An 18,547-nucleotide genomic window follows, 5' to 3' on the forward strand; every position below is an offset into this window, starting at 1 on the left:
TGGGCTTTCTGTTTAAACATAGAATCATAGAGTTTGATGGGACCCTGATGATCATCTAGTCCAACCCCCTGCAATGCAAGGAATTGTCATGTAATTTTACTTAATATTGATCCAGAGCAGAACTCCATTGTATGGTTAGCAGAGTAAAAACTTAAACACGTTGCAGGATTCCCAAAAAAGACCAGAGGCAAATAATATTTCATCCAGAAGAGCTTTACTGCTACTGAAGGCAAATGAGCATAATGGTCACAAATCCAATACATTCAGGATTGGCACTGTCCATAAGAAATCCAGTTGCAGCAGACTTAACCTAAACTTCTAAGTCTAAAACCTTAACACTAAGCATACCATGTACAAAACACCACAACAGAAGGAAGAGAGGTAGAAAAAGAGAAAGTGAAACTCCTACTTGCTTTACATTTATAGTCAGCATTACCTTGACAAAAACAGATAAGAGAACCAGTTTAAGCCAGCTGTACTCAATTTCTCTGAAGGAATAATGCAAACACCACGAACCCTCTGCTTGTTTCTTTCACACAGAGAAGCTTCCAGAACCCTCTTGAATTAAGTAGAATAGGAAAGATCAGATCAATACTTTCTGTACTAAGAAATGCAAACTGACAGGAATATGCACCTGTCCCTTACAGAAATTGAACCTGCAACCTTGGCATTACCAGCACCATGCTCTATACAATTTCTTTTTTGGTTAAATGTGCTCAGCAGTTCACACAAATGGAGCCTATGGTCGCCAAATTTCACCCTGTGGCAGCTTTCAGCTCCCAGTACAGTGGCCATGTAACACCAGAGCTCAGGTTGTATGTGCCTTTCAAGGCTCTTCTCACAACTCGGTGGAACTGGAAGGTGTGACCGCTTACCATCTGATAGCTCAAGAAGTGCATCCTTGTGGTAAACAAGGCTGTTGGGGGATCCTATCATGTGGAACTTTGTGGAGTGAAAAGCCCATACAAGGCATCATAGCATTCTTCGATCATGTGGAATGAGATATGTTTGCTGAGTACCTAATTAGGCCTATGAATTTGGAGTTTTCCTTCCTGCGGGCTCTTGTTGTCATCCGCTTGGTGTCAATAGCAGTGGTCACCTATGCCTAGAATTGCGAACCCTGGCAGAAACATGGTGGCCAAGAACTCCCCAGAACCACTACCATGGTTTTCGGAAGTCTCGTCTCTCTTCCCATGACAATATATGTTCTGAAACTGGGGCCAATTATTCACCCTGAGTCATTCCAAATGACAGAGCCAAGAATCGTTTGTATCAGAGGAATGCTTTATTTCTACTCTTCGCATATTTGTTGAGAATGGTTTGCCATGGAGATAGGGAATCTTTTACACAAAGTCTTGATGTACTCTTGGCTGGCAAAGCCAAACCCATAAAAAGCCTCTCTAAAAGGGCAAGAAGTGGAAGTCACAAATTGGATCACCACTGGGGGTTGTTGTCAGATCAGAGGCTTTGCAGTATTATATATCTGATGAAGATATCAGCTTGTATAATTAAACTGACTTAATGACATCGCCAGGCTTATTTTATCTTTCCGATTCCCTGTAACTGCTTAGCCTGTACCCTTTGTCTGAGGTTACTCTGCAACATAATATTTTAGCACAGTTGATCAATGAACAAGATCCGTACGTAGTTCTTGTCAGGTCTTGCTCTAAGATTCAGTTCTGGATAACATGTGAATAACCAGTTCTGATGTAAGATTTCTTCCACAAGCATGCATTCAGGAAGTCATTTCAGGAAATGATCTTATGTTTTCCAAATAATACATGTTGGGTACTGAAGGGGCCCGCAATGGTTTATGGCCAACTCCCTTTTCAAGAACTTAAAAACCAGTTGTGAAAAGAACTCTTCTGAAATTGTGGGAGTTCTTTTTGACCTAATATACATTTCTACTACTATTATAACTATTACATTTATTATCCAGCCACTAGAGGTGATTGTTACAGGAGGCAAAAACTTTTAATCATTATTATATTTTTAGTTATAAAAAATATATAATTGTGCACAATTTTGAAAGTATGCCCAGTTTTTTTATTTTTGAGCAGTCAAAATTTTATAGTGAGCTACAAAACCTTTTGGAGCAGTTGTAACTCTTTCTATCAACAGTTTTATTGTTCACATTCTCAAAAACTGAAAATTGAGATCTTGAAAATCTTGCATTTCAAAATTTGATTTGTGGTTCTGAAATTTAACATTCACTGTAAAAATAGACAAAGGCAACATACCAGTATATATGATAATGGTAAATTTCATTGGGGGGGGAGACTATGGCTTTGGGGCAGAATTGATATCCTGCATTAATTGTTGCATAGCAGGATTTTAAAAAAATAATAATAAGGAAAAAAGCCATATTTTGCTACTTTATAGTTGTGTTAATCTAGGACACCAGGTATTTACTGTATCGCTACTTCCTGGCAAGCCTTCGGATTCTGTAATGAAAGAAGTGTGTTATGTTATAAAACAATTACTGGCTCTTACAAGATCAACAGATGTCAGGTAACATTACGAAATCTGAAGTGTACAAGTTCAAACTTATTTTTGAAGCTTTGCTTTTGCTAAGTCCTATAGGTTTATAAATGATAACATGCCTTTTTATGTGAAACAGAAAAGTGATGTCAGTGTAGGAGAACACATTAACAAGCCCTTGTTGGCAGCATAGGCATTTTGCAGTCCTGCACACACATGCAGTAGGAAGAGATACAGCTGACTGCCGAGTGAAATTGACGCACAGTACTGCTCAGTGCCAGAGAACCTTACATGGAAGCATGAACTCCCAGGAGCTAGATGGACAGTGATAGACATTCCCTTAATTTTTTTGCATAATGATCAAGCATCAGGGAAGGTTATGATCTTGACAGAATTGGCTGTTGCAATCTATAGAGTAATAGCTTTGGGTCATCTCTCCTTTTTGTGCTTTTGGGAATGTAATAATATAGCAAACATTCCTTCCAAGTGATTGAGGTCTCCAGGTGTCTTGAGAGTGAAGATGCTCTCTTAATCCACCTCCTTGCCATGCTTCCTCAAAAAAAACAAAAACCTTTTAACCAGCAGCTTTCAGGCAAGTTGCCCTGAGATTAAAGCTCTTCCTATGAGTTCCTTGCACAAGTCTCTTCTTCATTCATGAATATCAGAAATGGGTAGTCAAGTGTGCCAGCACCCTTGTAAGCTTACTCATTCAAAGAGGTAACTAATGCTAAGAGGGATGACTTAGTTTGTCAGGTCTGCTTGTACAACTGGGGGCCACATATATTTGATGCTGTGGGAAATCCTGCTTCACTTCCCACTACTGATGATTAACATGTGTACTGCTGCTGTATCTGCCTGCAGCCTAAGTGTAACATCACATCCTTCGATGTGGAGTTATTGAAGAAATCTGTTCTATCCCTACATGAGTATTTATACAAGGCTTGGGATTGGTCCTGAAGTCAAACAAATGTAACTCTGAATACAGCGGCTAAGAGTTGGGAGGGGGAGATTGTTTGGGGGCCCTTTTCCACCCTTGGTAAATGAAAGCGACCTTTTCTGTCTTACTGATAACATTTCAAAGTAATTATAAGCAGCACATGTATTCTGCACTGATAAACTAATGCACGGATGTTAGTCTCAGTGCAAACAAATCCTGGGTGGCAATATCTGGTGAGGAAACCATTAGAGGGAAGGGCAGGAAGGAATGTTCACTGATGAAGATCAAGTCTAAATGTGTATCACCCTTTTTTGGGCAAACTTTTAGTTTTGCTGTGCTGGACAGAAGCTTGGCCTGCCCAGCTGAACAGTTTGCGAGCTGCAAAAAAATATCTGTAGGAAAGTAGCTCTCATTTGCCTTCTGGTTATCACAGCATTAGAAGAGTCCTGTTAGTGTGACCTGTGTGTGTTTGTGTTGTACACTCATTTGGGAGGAGAGGGTCATGGCAGTATGTCCTGCTCCAACCCACATACGTTTGTTGATTGTCAGAACTGACCCAGCACACACACAAAATGTGCACACAGCCAGGAACCTGCTATAATCAGGATCTCTGATTGCACAGGAGAGATTATATGTGTGTTGTTCGTTCCAACAGTGTGTTGAATGCAATATAGGAGGCCCTGTCACCAAGATTTGCCGCCCTCCCTCACTCACCGCCATCCTGTATTCGGTGTAAAAACATGGGTCAAATGTACAAGGATTTACATTTTTCCATGTGTTGAGTTCAAGAAGCTTAAACCACTCATGATGTCGGATAGATAGGGATGCCTAGATAAAAATGTAAACCAACAAACCTCAGGCATTTCATTTTATAGATGGGGTGACACACCACATAAGCAGGATATGGCAGGAATTCTGGTGTGGAAGAAAGTCACTGTTTACAACCTGCCCCTTTTTAAAAAAGGAAGGATGAGCCTAAAGTGACTTGAACAAAGTTGCCTGAGATGACATCAGTGCAGTGCTTTTTAAGCCCAGTTTTGGCACTGCTGATTCTTGTCGCTCACTTTAGTCACCTGAGAAAGGTAAGGCAAGCATGGGTGTCTGACCAAGTTCAGACTTGTAGCTGTATCCAAGGTAAGGGAATAGGAGCAGGCTGTTAGTTTGTGCCTGCACTTGCCCACCCTCTTTGCCCAGTTTTGGCATTGGTGGCAGCCCTCAACTTCTTGCAACCGCAAGAGAGGACCACTAGCCTCCTCACACACAACAAGTGCAGATCTCCAGATGCTGCAAATAGGTGCACCAGCCACTGTTAGACATATGGAGAGCAAGAAACAAAAAGAGAAGGAAAGGCAGGGATTTGTTCCATATTCTTATTGTGCCTTTTGAGCCGGTGAGGCTTGCTCACGCTATTAGTTCTGATTCCTGTACCTGCCTCCTTCATCTCTTACGTTTTGTTTTCTGACACAGATCTATTGGTTCAAAGATGGGAAGCAAATATCTAAAAGGAGCGAGCACTACAGGATGCAAAGAGAACCTGATGGGACCTGCTCTCTCCACACTGCCGCTTCCGCCCTGGATGATGATGGGAATTACACTATCATGGCTGCCAACCCTCAGGTAAACCAAGTCTTGACTTAGGAGTAAGCATACTCCTGGGCACAGATCTCGAAAGCATTCACAACCTGGCTCTCAGTTACCTGAATTGATGGGTCATGTCATTTGGGGTCAGGTGATATTTAAAGCATCCATGTTCATCTCACACCAATAGGGCGGGACCAGTAGATGTTGCCAAGTTGCAAACACATTTCCTCCAGGGGATTATTAAAAAGAAGGAGGTTTTTCTGTCGTGACCTGATTCTGAGCAACTGCCATCTAGGCGGCGTTCTTGTGCAACCTTAATGCACCCCATGTTGAGGATGATTAAGGTCTGAACAGTCATGCATACTTTACCTCTGATACTTTGTGATGGCCACCTGCCAGGGCTCCATGTCACCTGAGGGAAGGGGGTTTCTGGCTGACACAGGTGTTTCCCCCAGTTCAGCCCACCTTGACTAGTTCTACAAAGTTGAATTACAACTTCCCCCTGAAACCTCTTAATAGTAGTACAGGTTATTGGCTTCTGAACATGTGGTTGTTAAAATCAGAGACCATACAGGTTTATGAAACAATTAAATAATTTAGTAAAGTTTACTAAGATGGAAAAAGTATGGAGTTTTAAGAAAAACTATACAGTGCAAAAGTTACTGAAAACCAGTATATTCCCTTTTGAGCAAAATAAATCAGTCCCTCACCTCACCAGACTCACTGATGAAACCTACTCTTGAGTAGCAATCCTTTCTTCTTTGTCCTTCTTGCCACTTTTCTTCCCTTGGCTTGTAAAGCTTTTTGTTATCACAATGAGATCCACTTTGATCTAAATGTTTCCAGCCTGGCTACCTGCATAGATGGATTCCCCTTGCCGATCACAGGCTCCACACAACTGGCTATAGGAAGTCGTGGAGCCCCTCAGCCGAGAGATATGCCAAACTCCTTTTCTGTACTGAAATTCCCTCTTTCCAGTTGAGCCCCGGGGGCAGTGTGGAGCTTCACAAGTTAGCCCATGAGTACCCAAATGACAAGAAAGATATGCATTCCCATATAACAGTCCAGGGCAACAAAGGAGCTACGGAGGTATTTATATGTTACGAGAAAACTGGGGCACCTGCCAATAGTGGCAACACCATAATAAAACTTACCCCTTGTCCTGATGTCCTCTTGGGTGTTTCCATATACCCCACCAGGCTAGCCAGTGGTGTAGAGTGGCAAAATAACAAAGACACTGGGTAAGCTTTACTGCCTGTTGCAGAAAGAGAAGAGGTCAGCTTAACAGAGGGCGGCAGGATAAGCCGTGCTCTTTTAGTAAAAGTTAGAACACAAGTGCCTTGTGTGATTGCCAAGGGAAATAATACACTTCTTAACCCGTGTTGCCCCTTGGGAACTTTGGGTCAACAAATGCCACTCTGTTTAGGTAAAAGATTTCAGAAGCAAGGTCGGAAACCTGCCTGTCAACTAATGTGACCGCCAGAGCGGAATCCTCCAGAAGGAAAGTAGGCCCTTAACTGTTGGCACAGCAGTCTCACTGGGAGGTTGTTTCATGACAACGTGAGACCAAAGAAGTGGTGTTACTTGCATCTCCAGTAGGCTAGAGAGCAGGGGTAGCCAGTGCAGTGCCCTCCATGTGTTGCTGTACTCCTGCTCCCACCAGCCCCAGCCAGCATGACTAGTAGTTACTGTTGCTACTTTGTTTTAAATGCATTTGTTGTTCTTTTGTTTTTAGCTGCTTCTAATGATTTTATGTGCAAATGGCAGTTCAGAAGGTGATTAATAAATAAAGCATACTAATAATAGGAATTGTGATCCTGCAATGTCTAGAGGGGCACTGCATTGACCATCCCTGAGGTAGAGGAGGTTTTTATGGTACATTTATTACCACCTTGAGTGTTTTAAAGCAGGGGTGGGAAACATGGGGCTCTCTCAGGTATTGTTAAACTACAGTTCCCATCACCCCTGAGAGTTGGCCATGCTGGCTGGGGTTGATGGGAGTTGGGATTCTAGAAAGACCTACAGGGGCACAAGGTCCTCATCTGTCAGGCTTCAGGGAATTTGCTTCCTCCCCCCCCCCCTTTGGCAGTAGATAAACAGAACAAAGGAAAAGGAGTCTTCTTACCAGTTAGAAACTTTAATAATCACAGCAAGATAACAAAGAACACCTCTCCTAGAAATGGCGGCGCTCCCAATTAAATGCACTCCCCTCTCCATCCCTATTAAGCTACGTTACTCCTATGTCTTGTGATCTGGGCTTGGAGCCGCTATGTTTTCTGTTCTGCCACTTTCTGAGCTCTCTGGGACTTTGGGGAAGAGGGGTGGCTAGTATCCAGAGACTATGAATCTGTTAACTCTTTCTCTTCTAGTGTTTCTTTTGCTAGCTGTTCCCCATCCAGTATTTCCCAGCTTCTGCCTTCTGAACTATGCCCCTCTGCAAACCACTGTTCCAAATCTACACTGTCCTCCTGCTCCAGGGAAGAATCGGGATCCGGAGGAGGGGGTGGCTCCCACCATTCTTCCTCAGCACAGCTCTCCTCAGCACGGTCCCTGACATCATCCCTGGTTTAAAGCAACAAGAGCCTGACCCTGTATATAATTACTATTTGTAAGGCCATCCAACTGAGTGTGGGTTTTCTCAGGCAAGGAATGGCAGCTGAAGTGTGCTTACTGGCACATCCTTTTCCAGACACCTACTTTGTTCCCTCCCTCTTCTAGATTGCAATCTTAAGAGTCAAAAGAATAAAATATATTTGGTGTAGCACCAAAGATCTTTCCAAACCCAAATTGCAAGTAGGATTACATTTAGAAATAATTAGCTCTATCACTAAAGCACAGCTTATCCTCTTTGAGTGTTGTAGCCTGTTATGAATGTTGCTAGGCTACTTAACGATAATGGTTCCATTGCTGAAAGGCTTGAGAGCCACCACTGCCCCCCCCCCTTTGTGTAAAATACATAGGACTTGGTTTGGTATCACAAATATTAGAAAATGTTGAGTCTACATAAAATCACTGCTGTGAACATATATAACATTTCCTATTATGCATGTAGACACTACAGTAGTACAGTGGTGCCCCGCAAGACGAATGCCTCACAAGACGGAAAACTCGCTAGACGAAAGAGTTTTCCGTTTTGGAGGTGCTTCGCAAAGCGAATTTCCTATGGGCTTGCTTCGCAAGACGACAATGTCTTGCGAGTTCCTGCTGCCCCCCCTTTTTCTAAGCCGCTAAGCCGCTTATCAGCTGATCCGATCAGCAGATAAGCCGCTAATAGCGCTAATCCGCTAATCCGGCAATGGGCTTGCTTCGCAAGACGAAAAAACCGCTAGACGAAGAGAATCACAGAACGGATTCTTTTCATCTTGCGAGGCACCACTGTAATTTCTGAACTCTGTTAGGGCACACTGCATTGCTGACAGAAATTGTGCCAGTTCAGTCATAAGACTACGTTATGTTGTAGCATTGCATGCACAAGACTTGAGTTCATCCCCCTCTCTTTCTCTGGTGCAGCCACGAGGAGGATATTGGATGCTTCCACTTTTAAACTAAGAAGTGTTCTTGGTTATGTCTTAACTTGGGGAAAATTTGATTAGGTTAAGCTCTGGTTAATTTAATCAATTCAGGATGAAACCATGGTTCATGATCCTGACTCGTTTACTAGCCAAAGTTTAAACTAACCAGAGTTTATATAAGTTCTGACATAACAAGAAGCATCATTTAGTTTAAAAACAGAAATGAAGAATTGAGAGGACAGGATAGGATAGCTTGTGAGCCTAAGGCTCTCTCACATAACACCACCAAACCATAGTTTTGTGATATATCCCCAAAGGCCCATGGATAAAATTAAAACCCCTGTAAGAGCCAAATATCTGTCCACAAATGAAGCAGACTGCTGCATCTCTCTCCAATCCAGTGTTGTGACCTTGCCTGCTTCCCATCTGCCTCTTCTTTGAGTGGGTGGTTTTGCCACATCTCTGCATAGGGACTTGGAGGAACATTCAAACATAGCAGTTTTTGCATCTCTGCACTACTGTAGCTTTGCCTCCACCTAATCAGGAGGCATTGGGACGCGAGCCTAGCGCTTGCCGATCGGAAGGTCAGCGGTTCCAATCCCTGCAACGGGGTGAGCTCCCATTGCTCAGTCCCAGTTCCTGCCAACCTAGCAGTTCAAAAGCACGTCAAAGTGCAAGTAGATAAAGAGGTACCACTCCAGCGGGAAGGTAAACAGTGTTTCTGTGCACTGCTCTGGTTTCGCCAGAAGCGGCTTAGTCATACTAGCCACATGACCCGGGAAAAAACTGTCTGCGGGCAAACGCCAGCTCCTTTGGCCTGTAAAGCGAGAAATTTTAAAAAAGCTTTATTTACCCTAATAATCTATCCAGAGATCTTGGCTTACAGTCCCGTGAGCATTCAAGGTATGCATGGCTCTATTATGTGTGCCCAAGTGTGCTTGTCTTCTCCTCCTCTCCCCCCTTTCCTAAACAGCAGTCATCCTCCTTTGCGTGTGAAATTACTTCTCAAGATCTGCAGAGTTGTTGATAAAATGGGTTAGGGATACAGTGGCGGTGCATGTTTTGAGATGCATCATTTTGTGCTTGTGGATGGGCCTGCTTTTGTGGATCATGGCCACTCTGTCAACTGTGCTGAATTCTTACCTGTTGTTATCTGAGTGTTCAGAACAATCTCTGGGGTGCTCAAGATATATGGGTGTAGCATTATTCTGTGAAGGTCACCAGGCATCTTTTGATTATTTAAGTACTAGTCATTACCATAAGCAACAACTGAAGCAGTGCTTTCCTTTAAAAAAATTTAAATTAAAAATGTTCTGCTTATAGTCCTCTTTGGCTGAAGGACAAAGGGGTGCTTGATTTATGTATTTATTTTGGAAAATGATCAACGAACTCTCTGGATGTGAATCTGGAAGTTTATTTATTATGCAACGAAGACAAGCATTTGCTTGGTTCATCTAGTCATTTTATATTCTCTCGTCACGGTATAATTTCCAAATAAACACAATTACGTCTCCTGGCCTTAGCATAGTTCCAGTATGCTTTTAACAGTGCATTAGAGACTAAGGGCAGCAGTGGATCGGCGCATGAGCTTTTCACACCAGAAGATGTAGATTCCAACTGCGTAGCGTCATCACCCAATGGAAATACGCCATGCTTTGTAATCCTAAACAATAATGGAAGTATGCCTGTAGGCCTCAAAGCTAGCACAGATGCGCTTAATGCGTCCATATAAGAGGGTGTTTGAGTGAAGATTTAAGTAGGTCGGTAATGAGCTGACCAGCTTAATCTTTTCAAAAGTAGTTGTGAAAAGGTATCTTTGAATAGTGCAACCTAGCCTTCCCCAATCTTGCCCTCTTCAAATGATGATGATGGATTTCCACTCCCATGCCCCTAGGCAGCATAGCCAGTGGCCAGGTATGATGGCAGTTGTAGCCCATCATCTGTCAGAAGGCACCTCACTACGCATGACTTAAAAACAGCCCACATTTTAATTTCTCTTCCTTTAGCTCCTTCTGCAACAACATGATGTGGCATGGAAACACCCTATGAAGAATTAAGTGAGACAGTGTGCTCCCTGAGCAGCAGTTGCCTTTTATCAGGACAAGGGATGTTTTGCGATCTTACGGGGTTTGAATGTGGATTGCACCCTGGGTGAAAATAGTAAATTTAAAAGAAGCAAGTGTACTCGTCTCTTGATAGTTAAGACTAATTTATAGAGATGACCGAAGGAGAGATATAAAGATGTTTCTGTGCACTGTAAAAACTTCACTTAAGAACTCATTTCCAGGCCACGGGCAGTAATTTGGTTATTTAGATTGTCCAGGATAATGGGAACATGGGCTTCAACTTTTAGTTTGCTCTCACTGATCATTGCTTGGGTTCCAGTAGTCCACTGACTTAACTGTTTGTGGGCTTGCTAAGTCGCCAACATGAACAAGATTCAAATGGACATAATTTGAGCTTGCCTACAATTCTGTTCATGCTTGTTGCCTTTTGTTACTCATACAAATGCAGTCTCGAGCATGAAGATGCTATTGTGCCAAGACTTGTTTTACAAGTTGTGTAGAGTGCTGTCTCTACACCTTTAGTATCAAAAAACGCTTATTTGGGTAGGCCTTGTTTAAAAGGCAACTTATATTCAACGAAGGAAGTCACTGAGGTGAAACTGGAAGTGAGGCTGCCGGTAAGGAAGAGGAAACACAAGTTGCTTTTTAAGTGGCTAGTGTGCATGTAAAATCCCCTGGGTAACAGCTGTTTTTGGACTACAAGTCTCATCATCCCTAACCACTGGTCCTGCTGGTTAGGGATGATGGGAGTTGTAGTCCAAAAACAGCTGGAGACCCAAGTTTGGGAAACCCTGCACTAGGAGTTATGTGATTTTAATGCCAACTACCAAAGTTGCACTGTTAAGAAATACTGTTCAGTGTAGTATTTATTAAGTTGGAAGCCGCCCAGAGTGGCTGAGACAACCCACTCAGATGGGTGGGATATAAAAAAATATTAGCATTAGTATTAATATTAATATTAGTATCTGGTGTAGTGTTACTTGGGGAAGGACATTAAAACAGATGGGTCTTTAAGGCCTTTCTAAAAGCCATTCTGAAGGAAATCAGCCCTGAGTGCTCACTGGAAGGACAGATCCTGAAGCTGAGACTCCAATACTTTGGTCACCTCATGAGAAGAGAAGACTCCCTGGAAAAGACCCTGATGTTGGGAAAGATCACAAGGAGAAGGGGACGACAGAGGACAAGATGGTTGGATAGTGTTCTCGAAGCTACCAGCATGAGTTTGACCAAACTGCGGGAGGCAGTGGAAGACAGAAGTGCCTGGCGTGCTCTGGTCCATGGGGTCACGAAGAGTTGGACATGACTAAACGACTAAACAACAACAAAAGCCTGAAGTGTCAACTGCCCACTGCAGGTCTACTGGGAAGGAATTTCAAAGATATGCAGGCACCACAGAGAAAGTACTCTCTCTTATGGTCACCCATTTCACAGAACAGGCTTCTACTTTTGCCTCACAACTTACAGGAGAAAATGGTGGACTTGAGTGGGTAGCAGAGAATAATGCTCTCTCTGTTGCAGAGTTTTTAGACAGACATCAACTGCAGGCAAGGACCTGATAATCCTAAATACAATCCAGAAGATAATTATGTGTGCTTAAGTCCCACTGGATTTTAGCCAGATTCAAGTACACATAATTGTGTGCTGGCTTGAAGCCTGCATTTGCAAAATGTATTACGGCTTTTAAAAAGTTGTTGTAGAATTGTTAGTCCAATGCAGCTCCAGGGAAAACACAAGCGCAGTGATATCATTATTACAAAGACCCAACTTTCTTCTTTGAACGAGCTTTGTGGTGCAGCAACATACTGAGGGCCACAAGTTCCCAACCCTTGTCTTGTTAGTTTTTCAGCTTCTCCAGACCTAGAATTCACCTCTTAACTCCAGTTTGCAAACTGGGCCCACGCTTAATTTTTCTAACTACATGTGGCTGACACACTCTGTCATCCACACCAAAGACTAATTACGGTACACATTTCAAATACTTATAAGAAGACAGTGAAGTCTTTTTTTAAAAAAACAACAACCCTTTGCTGGTTTAACTTTACAATTTATGTCCTTTTAGGGAAGAGAACACACTGATAAGGGCTAAGAGACTGTGCTACAAATTTGGAAATCCCTTTATTCAGATATCCTTTCTCTTACTACGAACTTGGGGAGCTGTATTTATTTAGTACCCTTCTTTTAAATGTTTTTCCTCCTTTGTATTTCAGTGGGATTTTAAAAAACCAATTTAAGACACATGTATACTGTCTCATAACCTAAAGGTTCTTTGGGTGGCTTACAGTAAATAAGTTGCCTCCTCACCTAAAAATATGGGGAATAATACAGGCATACCTTACAGGGGTGTTGGATCCCAGGGCACGGTAAGCAGGGAGGATGATGCAGCTGCCTTGAGAAAGCTGAGTCTGATTGCATGCCCAAATGCCATAAACTCGCCCCATCAGGACGGCTCAATGAAACCAAAACCACTGACATTTTGTGGAATAAATTAAGCCACAACTTTATTGATTACAGATGTCAGTGAGTTTGGCATGGCATTGGGCTAGCCACCATCACTTCCAGCCCACCTGCTGGAGGGATACCAGGGGTCAAGGCCGTATCTGGGATTGATCCTTAAAATACATAAAGTGGGCGCAACCCCCCCATCCCCCCCAGTCTTGCTGCATGGGCGAGTGCTATTGCCCCAAAGCACCCTTCCCCAGGACCCCTTTAACGGGACACCACCTTGGAGGGAGAAGCAGAGGCTCCCACTCAAGCAGTCATTTTGAATTCCAGCAGCTGGTGGGAGAGGGGAATTTGTCAGAAGCGAGATCCACAGCAGTATGGCAGGTGGTGATAGGTGAGTCACCAGGCTGCAAGTGCCGCATCACCCCTGGAGAGGGTGACGGTGCCTAAAGGGGAGAACGCTCTGGATGCTGCAGCACGAGTTCCATGATGGAAGAAAGACGCAGGTCATAAATGTACAGAATAAATAAAACTAATATACAGTGGTACCTCAGGTTACATACGCTTCAGGTTCCGCTAACCCAGAAATAGTGCTTCAGGTTAAGAACTTTTCTTCAGGATGAGGACAGAAATCCGGTGGCATGGCAGCAGCAGGAGGCCCCATTAGCTAAAGTGGTGCTTCAGGTTAAGAACAGTTTCAGGTTAAGAACGGACCTCCAGAACGAATTAAGTACTTTACCTGAAATACCACAGTATATGAAGTCCTTTTAACACTCAAAGGTGCTCTTAAAATGTTAAGTATCAGAAGGAGAAGGAGAAGGAGAAGTGGTGTCATTGTCACAGGCTTCCTCATAGTTTGGAAAACAAATTCCTTGTTGTTCAAGCACATATGAATACATGCCAGAAATATTTATTGCTCTTTCCATTCAGCTTTCTGGTTCTACCTCTTAGATTTTTTATTTTTTATTTTTTTGGGGGGGGGGAGATATTTGTACAAGCAAACAATAGCTGACTGGCTACAGGCTCTTTCTGTGTTTGTACAGCTGGTTTTGTATGCTTTTGGTGTGACTTTGAAATCCCAGGGGTGTGTGGCTTAATGTGTTACTTTGTTATAAGTTACCTATTAACTCGCCATGCCTGGTTTTCCCCAGAATGTAACAACGTCCCATACGCAAACACAAATTTTTCAGTGCAATAGCTGTGGTAATTTACTAACAGAATAATAACAGCCGGGTGACGATGTAGATTGGGCCAAGACGGAAAAGACAAGTAAGTAAATAGCAGCTGTGATGGTGAAGAGGAAGGATCCGCCTGGGGCAATCCTGCCCAACAGCCAGACAAAGCTTGGACAAAGCCGGACAAGCTTGGAGCTGCCATTGGTGATCGCTGTAGACATTGCTGCACATTCTCTGTGCCTTTATTCTATAGAGTCCTTGGGTTCTCTTGCCCTTCTGTAGATTAACCCGTGGCATCCTCTGCTCTTCTATAATGTCCTTGGTGGCATCTAGCTCTCTGCTCTCTTTCATGCACACACCAGCTGTGGGAAGTACAAGATTCTCTCCAGTGGAAGCATTTGGTACAACTGCATAACACTTGGTGTAGTCTTCAATGTTAATTAATATTGACAGCATAATTGTTTTGTTTTGTTTTTTTCAAATGTATAACATCTGTATTTTTCTTCCATTGCTTGATAGGGCAGGGTAAGCTGTACAGGAAGGCTGATGGTCCAAGCTGTCAACCAGAGAGGACGTAGTCCCCGGACACCTCCTAGTCAGCCGCATGTCAGAAGGTACCAAAGGCATATGCACATCTTTCCCAAGAGTTCTAACATGAGTCCTTTTGGGTTCCAATACAGAAATAAATACTTCCATGTTTATTTCTGGTAATGCTTGCCTTGATTCCCAACATTCTTGACACAGTTAACAGTTCATCATAGGAAATTCTGTATTAGATGCCTAAAATGTTCAACCTAATCCTAATCCTGCCACTGAACTGTTTGGTAAAATAGTTAAAATGTTAAATATATGAAATGGACACTGAAAGTGAAATTTGCAGAACACCCTAGGTGCATGTCTCGGGCTAGGGTTCCGTAGTTTGGGTGCCACTACCAAAAAGGCCTTTTCTCTTGTAGTCAACTGCTGTACCTCAGAAAGTATACCTTAGTTTCCCGGCAGATTTGTGTGCAAGAGAAAGCACTTCTTAAAATACTTGGGTCCAAAGCCATTTAATGACTGAAGGTTAAATTCTTTATCAACACATTTAAAAACCACCACCACTATTGGGTCTATTTTGCAGAGACCTGATTCCCACATAATGTCGTCAAGCCCCAAAACACAGGCTTCTGGGTAGGAGATCCCAGCCGCTTGACTCTTCCCCATTTATTTTGCTGCTGCACTAAGTCCAAGTTCGGCTTAGCATGTCATCCAAAACGGAGTTCCTAGTTTGGCTCTCTCTCAAGACTGAACACTAGCTGTAACAAAACTTTGTCTCACGATTTACAGCTCTTTGTTTACCCGGAAGCACTAAACCACATGCCTAGGTCTGGATGACATGCTAAGCTAAACAATGGCTTGGCGCAGTGCAGCACAGCAACAGAACAATCAGGGAGGAGCAGAGCGACTGCGATTTCCTCTCTGCCAGTTTGTGTAATCGCTTAGCATGGCATTGGCCTGGTCTACACATCACACTAAGCCCAAGCAATGTATGTTAGAGGTTGCTCCAGGCTTTATGCAGTCCCTGGGTTTCACTGGTGTTTGCTATGATAAACATACAAAATTAGAAGCAAAGATGTACAATCCCTATACAATATGCATGTGGACCCAGGAAAAACCCTGGTGGAACTCAGTTGCTACATCAGGACAACTTGATGAAAGAAGCAGCAATTAGCAGCCTTGTCCTGATGTTCACAAGAAAAAGCTTTCTGTTGCTGGGGGAATGCAAAGTAAAGAAAATGGTGTTGTCTGGCAGTTTGCTGTAAGGAATTGAGATCTGGTTTCCTTTAAACTCTTTGCCATTGCTGTGTGTGTTCTGAAGAAACTAGTTAAGAGTGTGCATGCACACTTCCATGTTTTCAAATATTGCAAAGATGAAGAAAAATGTAGAAGTGTATGATAAGAGAAAGGCAAGAGGAAAAATCAAGAAAACCTAAAAGTAGTAATCCAGCCAAATATAAGAAAACATTTGAGCTACACCCTTTGTCAGAAAATGATTAAATGTGTCCTTGAATCTCTCCCAGTAAAATAAATTACACATGATAAATTTAGCAGCATAATGTCCAATTTAGGTATGTGGTGTGTGTGTGTGTGTTTCAAGCTATTTGGTCCAGTGAGAGATTGATTTAAATGCACAATTCCACGGTCTCTTATTGATTTTCTTGTATGGGTGTGTGTAATATATCCAAAATTAATTGAAACATGATGGTGTTGCTAACATCTGGCACTTCATATATTTTCGAGCTTCTGTCAGCACTCAGTTTTGGATGTGTGCGTAACAGAGCAAACCTTATGTGACTCATAAATAGGGAGCAATTTGAATTTATGTTCTAGTAGGCATGCAGAGGTTGCCTTTTGCTCCCTTGCATCTTACTCATTTTATTGACCAGTATTGTGGTAGAGAGCCTTCTCTTCCCCCTGCCCTAAAGTTCTTCTGAAAGCCAAGAATTTGCTTAGGGTACATAAGAAAAATTCCACTCATCTTAGTCCAATTCAAAGTCTACTTTGAAATGAATGAAAGTTTAGGGGAGGGGTGTTGATGGTCACAGGTGAGGGAACATATGTGTGGAATCTCGTCCATCATTTTGGTCATATTTACTTTTATTTTAAAAGTATGTGCATTGTTGAGGGTTTGGGAATAATGTCAATAATGAAAAATCTATTAACCTAAGGCTATGTAAATGGTTAGGGCAGAGCCTGGGAACGAAAATGAATGCGTTCTATCTATATATATTTTTGCAGACCTCGATCTCGATCAAGGGATAGTGGAGATGAAAATGAACCAATCCAGGAGCGTTTCTTCCGACCTCATTTCCTGCAGGCCCCGGGAGATCTGATAGTTCAAGAAGGAAAACTTTGCAGAATGGACTGCAAGGTACATTTTTAATTTTATTTTAACATTTATAGGTCATATTCAACTGGATTTTACGATCATCATGTACTTCTTCTTCTTTTTTGTCAAATACATGGGGTTGGTTAAAATGGTGAGCCTAATAGGCATATTCCACTTGTGGAGAGTTGACTCCTGTAAACTTGTGTTGTAGTTGGATTCCTGATCAGACCACTTCGTAACTGCATAGGCTGGGTTCCAGTTCAGCTTTTTAAAGGCAGTTTTATTTCTTTCTCCAGCAGATACTGAAATTTATTAAGGCAGAGATTCATAATGTTTTATGAAATGTTATCACATGAAAAATGACATTGTAAAAGTTAACAGTAAGCACCACTCTGGTAATGGATTTATAGATAAAATATGTGCTCCCTCTAGTGGCTTTGAATGCATGGGTTTCCAAAATAGAGCCCAAGGCTGCAATCCTGTACCTTTTATGCACTTACCAGGAAGTAAGACTAGCTGAAGAGTAGACATGCATTGTTGTAACAAAGCGAGCAGGAAGGACAGAAATATTCCTGGAGCACACCAAAGGTAATCTACACTTGTGCTCCTATTTCTAGCTAGCCTATCAAACAGATGCCACCAGATTTTCACCCTTTATATTACTTGACCTGTGAAATGAAATATGAGAATTTTGCATTTGGTTGGGGAGGAATATGATTTATGAATTTATCCTACCGTATTTGGAGTGGGCAAGCTTAAAACCTAAGTAAATAAATGGCCAGATGTAGTTGGATGTCCCATTCTGATGCCTCCTTGTGAAATGTACAAATGTCTGCTTGCAAAGCTGTCATACTACCGTGTTTTGCATTATATCAGCACAACTATTAGATTGCTTCACTCACATGCCCAGGTGAAGGCCATAATTCTCCTGGTCGATACCTGAACCAATATTGAAGTTCTGAATTGAGATACATCTGCACAGAGAGGAAAATATAATGCATATTAGTCTGTAACATTCAGTTTTCATTCCTCCTTTGAACCCAGAGATGAGGAGCCTCAAGCCATGGGATCCAAATGTGGCCCTCTAATATATTATTTTATTTGTACCCGGTCCATCTGACTGGGTTGCCCCAGCCACTCTGGGCAGCTTCCCTCTAAGCTTTCTATCTAGTCATTAGGACTTCCCCTTGGCTCCGCCTCTTCCCCAAGATACATCTTTCATTGGCCTTACTCCAGCCCCTCCTCCATATGTCCTTGAAATGAGATGCCTCTTGCTTGCCTAGGTAGAAAGATGGGTGTCTAGGCAGTCTGATTTATGTCTTGCTGCTGTAATGTTGTTTTCTGTGCAAAGGTAAAAGTTGCATCCATCGCTCTGCCCACTTCTGCCTCACTCCTCTCACCACTGGCTTGAGTCCCTCAGAAGATTTCCAACGAGGGAATGTGGCCCTTGGGCTAAAAGATATTCCTCACTCCTGTTTTATCCC

General features: G+C 42.5%; 1 protein-coding gene and 1 long non-coding RNA gene across 13 annotated transcripts in view; one reads left to right on the forward strand and one right to left on the reverse strand.

Moving 5' to 3' along the window:
* The window catches only part of PALLD (palladin, cytoskeletal associated protein), a 210,439-nt gene that overhangs the window by 183,609 nt on the left and 8,283 nt on the right, over positions 1-18,547 (forward strand). For all 12 annotated transcript variants that reach the window (XM_083520209.1, XM_083520213.1, XM_083520215.1 and 9 more), the window contains 3 exons: positions 4,886-5,035; positions 14,714-14,808; positions 16,973-17,105. In XM_083520209.1, coding sequence (XP_083376335.1) covers positions 4,886-5,035; positions 14,714-14,808; positions 16,973-17,105 — 378 coding nt within the window. The remainder of the gene's footprint in view (positions 1-4,885; positions 5,036-14,713; positions 14,809-16,972; positions 17,106-18,547) is intronic.
* On the reverse strand, positions 193-6,609 carry LOC310714778. The gene is made up of 2 exons (XR_014530066.1): positions 6,154-6,609; positions 193-556 (listed from the first exon to the last, which is right to left on the reverse strand). It is a non-coding gene; the product is annotated as an uncharacterized lncRNA (long non-coding RNA).

This window comes from Podarcis liolepis (assembly GCF_965112155.1).
Source record: "Podarcis liolepis genome assembly, chromosome: 9".
In the NCBI taxonomy this organism is placed as follows: Eukaryota; Metazoa; Chordata; class Lepidosauria; order Squamata; family Lacertidae; genus Podarcis; species Podarcis liolepis.